The sequence below is a fragment of the Dendrobates tinctorius genome, unplaced genomic scaffold, assembly GCF_039654945.1.
Source record: "Dendrobates tinctorius isolate UK_male_01 unplaced genomic scaffold, ASM3965494v1 ptg000049l, whole genome shotgun sequence".
Taxonomy (NCBI): domain Eukaryota; kingdom Metazoa; phylum Chordata; class Amphibia; order Anura; family Dendrobatidae; genus Dendrobates; species Dendrobates tinctorius.
Window position 1 is genome coordinate 27,141,089 of NW_027361717.1, and position 16,255 is coordinate 27,157,343.

The following is a 16,255-nucleotide window of genomic DNA, read 5'->3' on the forward strand; positions in this document are numbered from 1 at the left end:
TGTACAGAGCGGAGCCGCGTGTGTACGTACACATATGGCTCCGCTCTGTACACCTCATACACACGCGGCTCCGCTCCATACACCTCATACACACGCGGCTCCGCTCCGTACACCTCATTCACACGCGGCTCCGCTCCGTACACCTCGTACACATATGGCTCCGCTCTGTACACCTCATACACACGCGGCTCCGCTCCGTACACCTCATACACACGCGGCTCCGCTCTGTACACCTCGTACACATATGGCTCCGCTCTGTACACCTCGTACACACACGGCTCCGCTCTGTACACACAGAGCTCTGCTACATCCACCCTGTAAACCTCTCCTGACCTCACTCATACACTTGCCCTCATCCAGAACGCTGACAAGCAGCACAGCAGTGTCCTACATTATGAGGGCCCTGATCATGTGACCCCCTGACTCCTCCCCTCCTGTGACCTCATCACAGGTCCTGTGCACGGCACACAGGAGAGATTAGAACGAAGTGGCCGGCGGGCACAAAATGTAACAGTAGCGTACACCACCCCCCCAGCTACCCACTGCAGCAATCCCAGCGAACAGCCGTCTGCCAGGGAAATGCGGTCTCATCCTGCAGTCAGTCCAGTGGCTGAGTCCCGCCCACCGGCCTCGCGCTGTGTCTGTCTGCTCTGTCCTCTGTGTGTGGCCACCGCTCACACTCTCCTCTTAACTTACTACTGCGGGCCGTGCCTGCGTGGCCGCGGCCATGTTTTCTATGTAATGCACACGCTGTGGCTGTGGGGCGGGTGAGCAGCGCGGCCGGCCTTGTCTGACGCTAATTAACCAGCCCGGGGGGCAAATGCCTCTCTGCCACCCAGCCTGCCCCTGATCTGCAGGTTAAAGCATTCTAACAATGGGTGATGCTAGCATTGAGAGCCCCACTGCCAGGAGGAAATGAACTGTATTCCCCCTGCAGCATTCGACATCCAGTCATAGGGGTGGAGCTGGAACAGTTTCAGTCACCGCTCTGTGCATAGTGAGCAGAGGCTTTAACCACGCCCCAAGCACTGACTGACAACAGGATCAGCATTAAAGAAATGTTATCAAAATAATACATTGGGGTTATCATAACTCAGATAGGGCAGCAAGAAGCTGGTGACAGAATCCCTTTAATGAAATTTCCTCTGTTAGTCAACCATCAACCAAAGCCCAAAGTTTAATTGTTACATGAAGTCTACTAATTTCTATTCCTCTAAATTACTATTGAATCATTCATTACTCACCTCTGTAAACTTGAAGCGCATGTGATGACACATAATATTAAAAATCTGTTTTGTTGTTTCTGAGAATCCATTCACATAAGAGGCTCTGAAAAAACTGGGATACGAGTATTGAGAATGAGCAGGGAAGGCAAAAGTTAAGTTGTGAAATTCTCCATAGCGGAACAGAATGTTCATAATTGAGCTGCTGGCTGTCTTGTGAGTTTTTAGGAAGAAGACGTTGCTCTTGGGTTGACAAGATTTTGTGTTTTGTTCGCTCCTGGCATCTGATTCCTCAGTTAAGACTGTTTCGCTTCTTATTCTTGATTTTAAAGTCATTAGCACATCCTTCCACCTCGGAGCTTTTAATCTCTCAGACAATTGATCTTTTTGCAAATAGAGCAAAATTTCAGATGCAATATCTTGTTCTCTGACATAATTATTGTCACACCTTTCGAGTCCATAAGTAACTCCATCTCCATTACTGAAAGGTAATAGATTTGAGATGAAAGGAATCTCATGTATAGTATACCTGCATGAGAATAAAATAACTTTTGAGGCTAATTATTAAAACAATAACAGTAAGTTAGAGCAATATGTCAGATAAATGTACACATTGAATACAACACAATATTTTTATCTACACTTCTTAGCTTCTAGATCTTTAGAATATCAGATACTGATGGTTTCTTAACATTCAAGAAAACAGTCTGGCTTGGCCTATTATCCTTAACTATGTGGCAAGATTTGTTAAAGGGTTGGACTTTGACTTATATACGAGGGGCGATCCAAAAGTAATGATAATCGGTTATTTCTATTGCACACAGAAATTAAAATAAAATGCTTTCTTCTCTCTTAGGTACCCCCTAGTCCAGGAAGAAAAAAAATCACTTAAATAGGCCACGATCCCGGGAGCTACATTCATTTGAATATGAACTGTCAAGGAGTGAACATCAAAATGGAAAAAAACAAGCTCAGAGCTGTCATCAAATACCTCTGCTTGAAAAAAATGTCTACCAAAGACATACACAGCGACTTGGTGGAAACATTGGGGGACTCTTCTCCTCCATATTCCACAGTTGCACGCTGGGCCAAGGAATTTAAGCTGGGAAGAACATCGACGGAAGATGAACATCGTGAAGGACGCCCATCCACGTCCCTCAATGAAGAAAACGTGAAAAAAGTTGAAGAAGTTGTGTTGGCAGATCGAAGAGTGACTATCAGGCATGTAGCTGAGGTCACAGGGATCTCATATGGCAGTATTCAAAGAATCCTTGCAAAAGAATTGCATATGAGAAAGGTCTCCGCGCGTTGGGTGCCAAAAATGTTAACCGACGAGCAAAAGAAGAAACGAGTTGACATTTCAATAGCAAATCTCGAAAAGTTCCAAGCAGACAAGGAGAATTTTTTGTCACGTTTTTTGACCATGGATGAGACCTGGATCCACCACTTTGATCCCGAAACTAAACAACAATCGATTACATGGAAACGAGCCGACAAACCGACGCCGAAGAAATTCAAAGTGTCAAGCTCAGCAGGGAAGGTTATGGCGTCCGTTTTTTGGGACGCTGAAGGAATTATTATGGTAGACTATTTGGAGAAGGGAGCCACTATTACGGGCTCCTACTGCGCAGAACAAATAAGAAGATTGCGGGTGGCTAACAAGGAGAAAAGGCGCGGCAAACTGCGGGCTGGAGTGCTGTTTCACCAAGATAACGCACCGGCTCACAAAGCTGCAGTTGCCATGGCTACCATTCAAGAAGCGGGCTTTGAACTGGTGGAACACCCCCCCTATTCGCCAGATCTAGCCCCCAGTGACTTCTTTCTCTTTCCTCGGCTCAAGGAACACCTCCGGGGCAAGAAATTTCACGACAATAGCGACGTGATAACTGCTGTTGGGGAGTTTTTTGAGGGTCAAGATCAAGAATTTTTTTCGAAGGGAATTCTAAGTTTAAAAAAGAGATGGACTAAGGCTACTTTCACACATCAGGTTTTCGGCGTCAGGCGCGATCCGGCGTCGTGCCGGAACGCCGGATCCGGCAAATGTTTAGTAAAACCGGATGTGACGGATCCGGTTTTCTGCCGGATCCGTCTTTTTCTTGACAGACAAAACCGGATCCGTCTCATCCGGTTCATCCGTTTTTCTATCCGTTTTTCGACGGATTACGCCGGATCCGGTTTTTAAAATTGACCCTTGTGGCCTTCCGAACGGGATTGGCTACTGGAAAACTAGATATAGCATGTTCCTACAGCCCTTCTTTGACAGGTTGTAGAGAAGAAAGTGCAGGTTGGAGAGAAGAGCAAGTTACTGGCGAAGATGGATGTTGTCATTGGAAATATTACCACTAGAAGTTCTGTGACGGTTTCAGGGACAATTTTCCACTATACTTTATGTCACCTCAAGGCAGAGTACACTGGGATGACAGAGTGTGAGAGATTTTTGCCCTAAACTTGTGTACCTTCTGGACCAACAGTATATACCTTTGCCAACCAAAGTTGGCTATCTTGTCATGGTCTTACTATTTTTACCTTTAGGCCACAGGTGTGTACCTGGTTGTGTTTTATGCAAAGTATTTCACCTTTTAACAAAAGTTGTGTACATTGGTAGGAAATCACCAACAATAAACACAACTTTTTAAGTGAAATACTTTGCTTCAAACACAACCAGGAACACAACTGTGGCAAAAAGCTAAAATTTACCCACAGTTATACCTGGTTTTGAATACCTCTTTACCTTTGAAATACCTTGTATTTAACCTTTTTTTAAAACATAGTTCGCCGCAGAAAGAAATGACAGACAACCATTGTGAAACAATAATTTAACTTTTATTTAAATTTTTTTTTTTTTTGTAAAATGTTTTTAAAGTGCAAAAAAACTTTTTTAGAAAGGTTTTAAACCCAATGGGCATTTTTATTACAAAAAACACACATTACAATTCTGTGTACTGTGGGGTGGAAATACTGCTGGAGGGGCTGCGGGACACTTCGACACTGGGTGTGTGGAGAGAGGACTGGGATCTTGGTGGGGAAGGAACAGTTAGAGGTGAAGGTGTGGAAAAAACTACAGAATGGGTGGACATGTGGGAAGCAGAAGAGGTGGTGGGTGGTGGAGTGGAGGGTTGGGCAGGGACTGTAGGAGCAGATGATGTTGATGGAAAGTTGTATGGGGAAGGAGTTTGGTACGGGGAAGGAGTTTGGTACGGGGAAGGAGTTTGGTACGGGGCAGGTTGCTGGAAGTGGGGAGATGACTGGTACTGGGGAGGTTGCTGGTACTGGGGAGGTTGCTGGTACTGGGCAGGTTGCTGGTATGTAGTAGGAGGGGGAGGATGAAAAGTGGCTGGAGGGGGTGCAGATGTAATAGGAGGGGGAGGATGGAAAGTGGCTGGAGGGGGTGCAGGTGGAGGAACTACAGTGGTGGGAGGTGGAGGTTGGGAGGTAACCTGCTGTAGAGCACCGTGGCACGAATGCATTACATGCATCTGCTGGGCAGGAGAGAGCGTTTCCATGCGCTCCACAACAGACCTGAAAAAGGTGTGGTTTGGCGAAGATCTTGCTTCTGAATGCATGGTTTGCAGAAGTGTCTTCACCTCCAGAATGCTGGAGTTGATCTGCTGAAAGCCTGCGGAGATTTGCTCTGACAAGACTTTGAGACAGTTCTGGAAAGATGCATTCAGATGCAATAACTCTTGCGCATAACTCTTTTCCTGACCCCTCTGCCGCTGTCGCCCAGTACCCGCAGGTGTACTAGAGGCGGCAGGGGCAGAAGGGTGGGGTAAAGGGAAAGCGATCTCCTCACCAGCAGCTTCATGTAATGTAGGCGGCCACGATGCTCCTGTGCTGGTGGATGGGACAGATGGGTCGAATGTGTGGGAAGGCAGGGAAGGTGCAGATGTAACGGGGCAGTCGAAGTGTCCCTCGGTGCCGGTCTCCTCAGGGATCGCCTCAGAAGGGTCCAATCGTGCAGGCTCCCGAGTGCTGCTCACCGTGCTGTGGAATAAAGAGAAAAAAAAACAATTAAAATACTGACATGGTATGGCCCTGGCTGAAAAAAAAAAGTTACATCTAACATTTTTTTCACATGTGGTGTGTAATATTTACCTTCTGGTGAGCATTGTTTCCCGGAGGAACGACAGGGCTTGTGCGTACTTGTACTTGCTCCTGCGTCCTCCAGATCCACTCGGGGCCCGCATCTCTTTATTGAACTCCTTCTTGAAACGATCCCTCACAGACCGCCACCGATTCACAATTCTGTTCCCTGAAACGAGAAAGGAGTGGTTAGTATACAACATCAGTGTTTCACAAACTCCAGTCCTCATGGTCCCCAGGGGTCATGTTTTCAGGATTTCAATAGTAAATAGAAATCCTGAACACATGATCCGTGGGGACCACGAGGACTGGAGTTCGGGAAACACTGGTTTACATCAAGCAACCGGTACTGTATATACTTACGCTCTTTAATCTGGTCCCGAGCTTCGAGGTCCTCCCAGCGGCCCACAAGGAGAGAACAGATTTCCTCCCAGAGTCGTCGGGTAATGATCAGGTCAGCGTGGCGGCGGTCAGCCATATTCCAGAGCGGCTCCCTTTCTCTGACGAGATCGATGAGGCGGTCCACATCAATCCCTCCATCCTCACCGTCAGAGTCGGGAGCACGCTGTGAAGGCTGTTAAAGAAAAAGACAAAAATAACATAATTAGCCTCCACAAAAGAAATGAAATAAAAAGTGCAAAAAAACAAAGCAAAAATATTTATACTTACACGCTGGTGACCGCCGCGTTGCTGTCGCCGACGACCCTGGGAGGCACTGCGAGGACCTCTTGGCCGAGCACCAGATTGGGAAGACTAGAGAAGAAAACAAAAAATGTTATGAGTTTGGATGTAGGCATTTGTTTGCTGTGTGTGGTCTGCAGAACATTGTTTTCTATGTGTTGTGTGTAGTGTGATGTTGTGTTTCTGCGTTTGATGCAAAAAACTTACGAATTGTGAGCCCACTCCAAGCGTCTGTCCACCCCTTCCTTCTTCTTCTGGGAGCTCCTCTTCATCTTGTGATTCCTGTTTTGAAATAAAAGGCAATGAATAGACATATATTACAGAGATGATGGATTTTGGAAATAAAAACTTACCGTCAAACGCTGACGATGCGAGGGAGGGCTCCCAGAAGAAGATGTGCTGTCCTGTTGATGGCCAGACTCCATGGCTGTGGGTATTGCTGCTGCCAGTGATGCCATTTCTGCTGCTGCTGCTGCTGCATCTCTTTGGCGGCTGTTGAATAAAGAGAAACAAAGGGCCAATGAATATCTTGATATTCCATGGCCCTAGTTTGGAGGAATGGGGGATTTGATAATTACCGTCTCTCATCTGCTTCTGGACTCCCCTCCCGTTCAGCATGCTGCTCCATTTGGGGTGGTGCTGATGGTGCTGCTGCTGCATCTCTTTGGCGGCTGTTGAATAAAGAGAAACAAAGGGCCAATGAATATCTTGATATTCCATGGCCCTAGTTTGGAGGAATGGGGGATTTGATAATTACCGTCTCTCATCTGCTGCTGGCCTCCCCTCCTCAGCATGTTCTATTTGCTGCTCCATTTGGGGTGGTGGTGGTGCTGATGGTGCTGCAGTGGTCTCCTGCCTTCTCCTGCTTCGCTTGGTTGCTTTCTTGGGTGGCATGTTGGGTGTGGCTGTGGGTCCCACTGTCTTGCTTTTATATATGTCTTGTGGGCAGAGCTACTGAGCATGCTCAGACCAAAAAACCGGATCCGGCGCATTGCGGCGCTCATAGGCTTTCATTGTGTGAAAAAGCCGGACACGCCGGATCCGGCGTGTCCGGCTTTTTCGCCGGAGACAAAAAACGTTACAGTAGACGTTTTTTCCAGACGCCGGATCGCGACACATTGCGACACATTGCCGGATCCGGCGAAAACCGGATGAAACGCATGGCCATCCGGCGCGATCCGGCGCAAATGCAAGTCAATGGGGGTGAAACCGGATCCGGCATTGCATTTCGCCGGATCCGGTTTCTGTCAAAAGCGCCGGATCGCGCCTGACGGCGAAAACCTGATGTGTGAAAGAGGCCTAAATGTATAGACTTGTTAGGAGACTATGTAGAAAAATAAAAAAAATGTTTGACTATATTTATTGTGTTTATTATTGATTATCATTACTTTTGGATCGCCCCTCGTAGTAGCTTCCTTTAATGGGTGTCACTAGAGACTCAGGGTTTTCTGCAGGTAAGAAACTCACTTGGTGAAATGCATCAAAATCGCATGTAATCCAAAACCTAAGTATATCAATAAAGTTTTGTTAAAGCAAAATACCAGGAAAGATAAAAATTAAAGCCGTTTGATCTAACCCCTTCACGATCTTTGACGTACCCACATTTCATGGTTGGGAAGCTGTTTGTGTTCTTTGTTTGTTTTGTTTTGTTTGTTTTAATGTTTTATTTATTGAAATCTGCAAGTTACATCCGAAAGAAAGCAATCAACAGGGTAGCTTACAAAATTATTATATAACCTACAAATTCCACTTTTCGGGAGTTAAACAGATAGTTTGAAATATCAATTCATGGCAAAAACTATTGATATATAGAGGTTTAAGGACACCAACAGCCTTAAAGGAACTTCCAGCAGCAGGATTATCTGGGTTCAAATCTGGGTTCTTCCCATCCACACGCCCCTGCTACATCACATATGCCATGATTTCAAACAAAGATGAAGAAGAACAAAAAAGAAGAAAAGAGAAGAGAAAAAAAAAAACAAAAAAAAAAAAAAAAAAAAAAAAAAAAACAGTATAGGGAGTAAAGGGACAGGAGGTCAAGTAATTAGAGGAAGAAGTTGGGATATAGGGGCGGAATATAAGGGAGATAAGGGGAGGGGGGGGGGAACACTAGGCAACAAGGATTTCGTCCACTCTGATAAAGCCAAGCAAGGAGGCCACCATAGCCTTATCAACTTCTACTAATGGATCTGAATCGGGTCCATGGGTGCCATACTCTTTCAAAAGCTGAAAGTGAGCCATTCACCAAGGCAGCCAGTTTGGCTACTTGATATAGCATATCTACCTTCTCTTGCAATTGGGATATAGATGGAATGGTAGTTGACTTCCAGTTCATAGGTATCAAAAGTTTCGCTGCTGAAAGAATGTGTTGAGTCAACAGAGCAGTATTTTTATGTCCAGTCGGTGACAGAAAATTTAAAAGCACTATCTCCGGTGTCAATGTAAGCTTTTTGCCCACAATTTCCCCGATATAATCCTCTACTAGTCGCCAGAACTGCAGCAGGGGTGGACAGGACCACCACATATGTAAGTATGTTCCCTCCGAATCACAGCATCTCCAGCATCTAGCAGAAGACCCCGTCCGCCAATAAGTGTTCTGCTGTGGTGTAATATACCATCTGGCGACTATTTTAAAGGAATTCTCTTGTGCTCTAACACATTGTGATGGGCCATGAGATGAATTATAAATGTGTGATATTTGATTTGGGGTAAACTTGAATCCCAAATCCTTTTCCCAATGTGTTATATAAGCTCTTTTGAGACAACAGTCAGTTATATTTAAAATCTGGTAAATAGACGACATTATCTTTTTGGGTTTATCCTTTGTTGCACAGAGAGTCTCAAATGCAGTCAGTGGGCGGGTAACGTCCGCTCCTAAAAGATACCGTGCCAAGGAGTCTCTTATAGAGCCGAATTGTATAAAGGTCAAGTTGGAAAGCCCTGATTGCTTCTTCAGTTCCTGAAAGGAGGGGAGTGCCCCGTCCGCCAAGAGGTCATCAACCGCTACATTTGCCAGGGAACCGGGTTTGATTACATCATTGTCTCGGGAATAAGATGCATGTGGCATTATATCTGCCAACTTGAGTAAGGGGGACAAAGGGGGAACTAGAGTTTTCACCAATCCCTTCCATAATTTTAAGGTAGCTTTGGTGTGTATATTAGGTAGATTTTTGTTTATGTTTTTACAAGGATATGCCAAAAGGATGGATCTCAGGGGATAAGGTGCTAGGGCTTCCTCCACCTCAATCCACTGCTTATTGTTAGGAGACCGCAACAGGTCTACCACTCTGGTAAGCATTGTCGCTTGGTAGTACCTCATTATGTCTGGTGCACCCATCCCACCCCTCGATTTGTTTAATGTTAATGTCCTGTATGCTAATCGGGGCTTTTGCTTTTTCCAAACATATCTGCGGAATAATGTATTAATTTTAAAAAGATACGATTTGGGGATGGTTATAGGGAGCATTTGGAAAATATATATGAACTTGGGTAAGATTAGGCTCTTCAGTAAATTTTTCCTTCCCATCCACGACACATACGAGTCCCTCCATGATTTCATGATGGTTTCTACTGAGGCAATTAGGGGGGGAATATTCTGTTGAAAAAGGTCTCTATCCGATCTTCCTATCTTTACACCTAAATATTTGATATATTGTTTTGGCCAGGTGAATGGGTATGTACTTTTTAGTTTAGCTAAGGTATTCGGGGATATATGTATGTCTAGCGCTTCCGACTTAGACATATTTACTTTAAAATTGGAAATTTTGCTATATTGATCTATAAGAGCCATCAATGTTGGGAGTCCCAGCAAAGGATTAGTCATCAAGACTAAGAGATCGTCAGCAAATGCCGCTATTTTATAGTGTGTCTTATTGATGCGAATACCCTCTATTCCCTCATGTACTTGTATGGCCTTTAAGAGAGGTTCCATTGCTAGCACAAATAACAACGGGGATAGGGGACAGCCCTGTCTTGTTCCGTTCTTTATAGTAAATGCATCTGTTGTAAAATCGTTAATCCTAATATGTGCTGTGGGCTTATCGTACATTGCCATTACGGCTGCTATAAACGCTTCGGGTATCTCAAACTTGATCAGCACTTCCCGTAGGTATACCCAGTCCACCCTGTCAAAGGCCTTCTCTGCATCTGTTCCAAGAAGCATCAATGGTAGTTTACGATTTTTTGCGTATTGAAGAAGGTGCAATACTTTATGGACATTATCCCTTCCCTCCCTTCCACCCACAAACCCGGTCTGATTTAAGGAAATCAAATTTGGCAATGACTTGGCCATTCTTTTTGCCATCAGCCCTGCTAGGATTTTTAGGTCCACATTAAGGAGAGAGATTGGTCTATAGCTACTACATTGTTCAGGATCCTTCCCCTCTTTGTGTATTAGGGATATTCTGGCTGTAAGCATTTGGTTTGGCAATGGGTGGCCTTGTAAAACTGCGTTGCAAACGTTCAATAAATGTGGGAGTAGGAGGCCAGAGAAGGATTTATAGTAAAGTGCTGAGAATCCATCTGGACCGGGCGCTTTCCCCTTCGGGCACTTTGACAGGGCGGACTGCAACTCCCCCAGTGAAAAAGGTCTAGTAAGATATTGTTTTTGGGAATCAGACAAGACAGGCAGATCTAAAGTGCTTAGGAAGGACCTAGTGTCCATGCTTCTTTTAAGTGCGGAATCGGCGTTATCTTCCGGACGGAGATTATATAATTTCTTATAGTAGTCAAGGAATGCCCGCTCCATGTGCTCAGGAGCTTGCGAGCTGAACCCTTGTTCATTCTTAATTGAGTTAATCAGCGTACGTGACTGCCGCTTCCTTAGTTGCGATAACATTAATTTGGATGCTTTGTCTCCATGGACGTACATTCTGTTTTTCCATGTTGCATATAGCTTAGCAGATCTCGAGTTTAATATGTCTTTAAGTTGCTGTCTTTTTTGTTGCAGCTTCTCTAAGCTATGTTGATCTATTTTATGTTTATGTGTAAGCTCCAGCTGTGATATACTATCATAAAGATCCTGGATTTCTTTTTGTTGCAGTTTATTTAGAAAGGAAGTGATAGATATCAACTCCCCTCTGACAACTGACTTATGTGCTTCCCATAGTATCTGTGAGGAAATTTCTGGTGAAGCATTTTGCTCAAAATATTGGGAGAGCACTTTGTTTATACGTGTCTGTACCTCGGTACTTCCAAGTACTGACTCATTGAGCCGCCATACTCTATGTCGGGGAAAGGCTTTAGATAATGAGAATTTTAACAAAACCGAAGAGTGATCGGAATAAATATTCGGAATTATTTTCGCCTGTTGTATATTGGCAAGCATTTTACTGGATATAAAAATATAGTCTAAACGGTGGTAAGATTTATGAGGGTGGGAGTAGAAGGTGTAGTCTCGGTCAGAGGGGTTTAGATATCTCCATGTGTCAATCAATTGTAGAGATCCCAGTTGCGACTTTATTCTGTAAAGATCTTTAGGTGAGAGCGAACTTTTCTGTTTAGTCGTGTCTAGCAAAGGCTCTAATGCAACATTCAAGTCCCCACCCACTATCAATGCACCCTCTCTAAAGCCATCAATTTTTTTCAGTGTTGAGAGTACCCATCTCAATAGTTTTTTATTTGGTGCGTATAAACTGCACAATGTTACCAGGGCACCGTTTAGTAGACCTTTGACAAAGATGTAACGACCCTGAGGGTCCGCCATAGTTTCTCTTAGCTGGAAGGGCACTCCCCTTGCCACTGCTATTGACACTCCTCTGGAACCGGACTGGGTGGTTGTCGCATGAAACCATTTATCATAAATCGAGCTTTCAAAGGAGGGCAATTTATCCGGTTTGAAGTGCGTTTCCTGAATAAGCAATACTGCTGCCTGCTGTTTTTTGAATAGTTGTAATGTGTGGCGTCTAGTGTTTGGAGAATTCAGCCCATGTGCGTTAAAAGAGATGAATGTGTGTACCTTATCCGAATCCATCATGTTTCTGTACACAGCAGCATCCTTGCAGCTCACGACGGAGACGAATCCTTGTGCCTATAGGTGTGGGGAGGGGGTCTAGGACAAGTAGACCAGACGAAAGAAAGAAAAGGGTAGAGAAAACAGAAAGGTAAAGAGGGGGAGAACACAATATTAACATTATCCATGTTATTAAGTTGCACAATATCATTGACCAATATGCCAACGTACCATAGTTACCTACTGACATTGTTTCATAGAATGCCAGCTTGAGGAAAATTCCAATCAACCTTATAAACTAAATATGAAATATGAAATGCTCCATTCTAGGAGAATGCCCAGTTTGGGCTGTAACTAAATCTAGGTTGAAACCTTACAACGAATTATTGGATAGATGTGGCAGCAGTGCTTACCCATATTTGGAAAAGCACGCCAACCCCATCAGATTTGCTTCAACCACATTCAATACCCCAACTGGGGTAGACACTAAGAAAACTTAACTGCAAAATCTGGGTCTAACCCAAAGATCAAGTATTGTCTCTGGAGTCCTTAGGAAGCGAGGTCTTTGTCAGCTTCCTTTTCAGCCTTTGTGATTTTGGCGTCAGGGCTATCTGCCACGCCGAGTCATCTGGCAGCGGATGCAATAGGGTCGCCGAATGGAAGGACTCCAGGTCCGGGTAGGCCTCCAGCTCAATCCCCAAGGACTCACATGCCTCTTTGATGTCTTGTGATGTTCTTGCTGAGATACCTTTGTCTCCATTTGTGATATGTACTCCAAACGGGAACAACCATCTAAAACGGACGCCCTTTTTTATCAATGCTTCAGTGAACGGTTTCAAGATCCTCCGCTTCCTGAGAGTGCTGGCCGATAAATCCTGGAAAAGTTTAATTTGTGAGCCTTCATACGAGATCTCCTGCGCCTCCCGCGCTCTGCGAAGAACTAAGTCTTTTGCTCGATAATCGAGGAAGCGACAGATCACATCTCGTGGAGTTTCCCCTTGAGAAGGCCTCGGACGCAATGCTCTGTGTACTCTCACCAGTTCGATTTCCTGCGGATCTGATTCATTAAGTAGTTCTTTGAATATCTCTTGTGTTGCTTTCCATAACGCCTCAAAGGCCACCGTTTCAGAAAGGCCTTTAACTCTTATGTTGTTACGACGTTCTCTGTTCTCATGATCTTCTAGCACCGTGTGAATTGTATGTAGTTGGATTTCATGGACTTTTAAAGAGTCTAGTACAGCGTTCGAACTTTGCGTCATGGCAACTTGCGAATTTTCCAATGTCTCAAGTCTGTGGCCTTGAAGTTTTAGGTCGTGTTTTATCTCTGCAAGTTCTTGTCCTATTGGCTCAAGAGCTTTAGACAATATACGTTTGATGAACGAACGAGTGACTAAGGCCTCTCTCGCTGTGCTGCCCGTGTCAGAGTCACTCTCCGGTTCAGAATCTGAATCTCCTAATGAGGTCAAATCACGAAGCTTGGATGGTTTAAGAGAATCTGACGGAACCGTTTGTTTTGTAAGAAAGTCATCCATGTCTGTTTGCGTAGTGGACCTTGTAGGTTTGGGCATGCTCTTTTGCGTTTTTACGCTGGATCTCCCCATCTTTGCAGTTATCTAAAGCAGAGAAGAATAGAGCAGTTTGAAGATTAGAATTCCTCTCGCTGGCTATGAATTTAGCTAATGTTCCATTTTATGCCCAATCTTATAAGTGATAAACAATGGAAAGAGATGTCGTTCTGGCTCTGGTCACTAGATGGCAGTCTATAACCTCTTTCTGCTGGTTTTCCAGAAAATCCTCTCTTATATTCGTACAGCTAGGTATAACATGGGTTAATTAGAAAGCAAATAAGGGGGGGATGAAAGATGTAGGGACAGCACTGGTGGGGGGGGAGCGCTTAATACAGATCTAAGGCTCCTTATATTACTCCCTTCTCTCCTCGCACCCCTCGGGTCAGACAGTCTCAGGCCCCCACTTGATTAATTGATTATCTCCTTTATTGCTACGGAGTTAGGGAGAATGACCATGCTCTCCTGGTCCTCTGTCCCCTGAATCAGACCCCTCTGCTTAAGACACTCCGTCACCTTGCTTCTGTTATTTCAATGTTACCTCAGCTCCAGGAGACGCTTGAATTCCTCAGATCTCTCTCACTGATTGCAGAGAGGGGAGGAGGCTGAAGCGTGCCGCTGCACGTCTATTCTAGGTCCCGGGCCGCGTGTCTTCTGCAAGCCCGACGGGACTATTTTCAATGCTGCGGCGTGATACACACTCTCTGTAGCCGTCCCCCAGCTATGAGAATAGTAGCGATTTTATGTGTCCTGGTCAGGGGGTTTCGCAATGGTACCTTATTTGCAGGGGAGGGTTAGCTCCGGGGTCTCTCTTATCTGACAGCCTTAGGTCAGGGGTGAAGTCCTCTACCCGAGGCGATGGTGCTGTTAGCAGTATATCCTTCCGCCACTCCGGCAATCTCCCGCCTGCAGGGCCACAGTTATATGAATCCCTTCTTTATCCCGAACGTGACTTGCCACCCAGGGTCTATGCGATCCAGTGGGGTCCTGGTTTGGGTTGTAATGCGGGGATGGTATAAAAAGAAGGCTCTGATGATATTAGAGCCCCTTTTGGTGCATTTGTCCGGGAGCTCAGGTTTCCTGCTTCTTGCTGTTTGTGTTCTTTGACATATGGGTGTGTCATGGCGTTTGTGCGGGACACAGGAGCTGTGCCTGCATGATACCCGCGGGGAGCTCGGCTTAAGTGATAACCCTATATGTGCAGGTTAATAGTGTTTTTTTCTGGTGACAGGTTTCCTTTAAAGAAAAAAAAAATGTATATATACAGTATATAAAGATTAAGGTCATAAACCTATAATAATAATATGACTACATCACAATGTGAGTTATAGTGATCCAAAATAAAAATGGGAAAAGAAAAGATTAGAACCCCAGCAAACTTACCTGGAGCAGCCAGTGCCAACCCCAGCAAACTTACCTGGAGCAGCCAGTGCCAGGCAGCGGCTGCCAAGGCAAACAGGATCATGCGGTGCATTAAAAGAGGTCTGGATACACATGATGAGAGCATTATACTTTCTCTGTACAAATCTCTGGTTAGACCGCACATAGAGTACTGTGTACAGTTTTGGGCACTGGTGCTCAGGAAGGATAATAATAATAATTTTTATTTATATAGCGCCAACATATTCCGCAGCACTTTACAATTAAGCGGGGACATGTACAGACAATAAATTCAATACAAGTTAAGACAATTCAAACAATGACATTAGGAGTGAGGTCCCTGCTCGCAAGCTTACAATCTACAAGGAAATGGGGGGACACAGTAGGTGAGAAATGCTTGTTAATTCAGGTCTGGCAATTATAATAGGGATTTTCATATAAAGCTGCATGATCCGGTCATCAGCCCGTGTGTTTAAGTGCAATAGACAAGTATCAAGTGCAGTTATCATGTGCATGAAGGGTGTGGAGACAGATGAATAGTAGGGTGCAGATTCAGAATAATATTTGGAAGGAGGGAACAGGGCAAAGTTAGCTTGCTGAGTAGTTGATGTGATAGGCTTCTTTGAAGGATATAATGGAACTAGAGTGGGTACAAAGGAGGGCAACAAAATTAATAAGGGGGATGGGGGAACTACAATACCCAGAGAGATTAGCAAAATTAGGATTGCCATATATACTCGAGTATAAGCCGACCCCTCTAATTTTGCCACAAAAAACTGGGAAAACTTATTGACTCGTGTACAAGCCAAAGGTGGGAAATGCTCCATAGATTATTCCCCCATATGGTGTCCCCAGAAGAAGCTCCATAGATTATTCCCCCATATGCTGACCCCATAAGAAGCTCCTTAGATTATTCCCCCATATGCTGACCCCATAAGAAGCTCCTTAGATTATTCCCCCATATGTTGACCCCATAAGAAGCTCCTTAGATTATTCCCCCATATGCTGACCCCATAAGAAGCTCCTTAGATTATTCCCCCATGTGCTGCTGCTGCATGTAAAAATAAAAAAAATGACATACCTCTCCGTCGCTGGGTGTCAGATACTCACCTGTCCTACGTCCATGGCTGCTTGCTGCTGTCTGGCACGTCACTGGTCAGTGACGTTCAGACTTCAGGGGGCACGGCGCGCACTAGTCACGTCACCACGCCCTCTGCTGTCTGAAGTACTGACCGATGACAGACAGCAGCAAGCAGCCATGGACGCAGGACAGGTGAGTATCGCTATACTTACCCGTCCTGACGCTGTCTCTTGAGCCCCCAGCTTCTCCGTGCTCTCTCTTCCTGCCTGGAAGCCTACATAGAATATCGGAG

The 16,255-nt window shown here is 45.0% G+C and overlaps 2 protein-coding genes across 3 annotated transcripts in view; both read right to left on the reverse strand.

Annotated features, from left to right (window-relative positions):
- Positions 1-16,255, reverse strand: part of LOC141091173 (galactose-3-O-sulfotransferase 2-like) — a 129,954-nt gene that overhangs the window by 32,203 nt on the left and 81,496 nt on the right. The window contains exon 2 of the mRNA XM_073576590.1: positions 1,245-1,752. Coding sequence (XP_073432691.1) covers positions 1,245-1,752 — 508 coding nt within the window. The remainder of the gene's footprint in view (positions 1-1,244; positions 1,753-16,255) is intronic.
- On the reverse strand, positions 7,984-14,586 carry LOC141091172 (uncharacterized). Of its 2 annotated transcripts, none has more exons than XM_073576589.1 (2): positions 14,279-14,586; positions 7,984-13,550 (listed from the first exon to the last, which is right to left on the reverse strand). In XM_073576589.1, exon 2 carries the CDS (start codon positions 13,536-13,538, stop codon positions 12,465-12,467), a length of 1,074 nt encoding a protein of 357 aa, XP_073432690.1. In that variant the 5' UTR covers positions 13,539-13,550; positions 14,279-14,586; the 3' UTR covers positions 7,984-12,464. The 2 variants fall into 2 exon arrangements, with proteins under 2 accessions (XP_073432690.1, XP_073432689.1); XM_073576588.1 differs by having other exon boundaries at positions 14,044-14,586.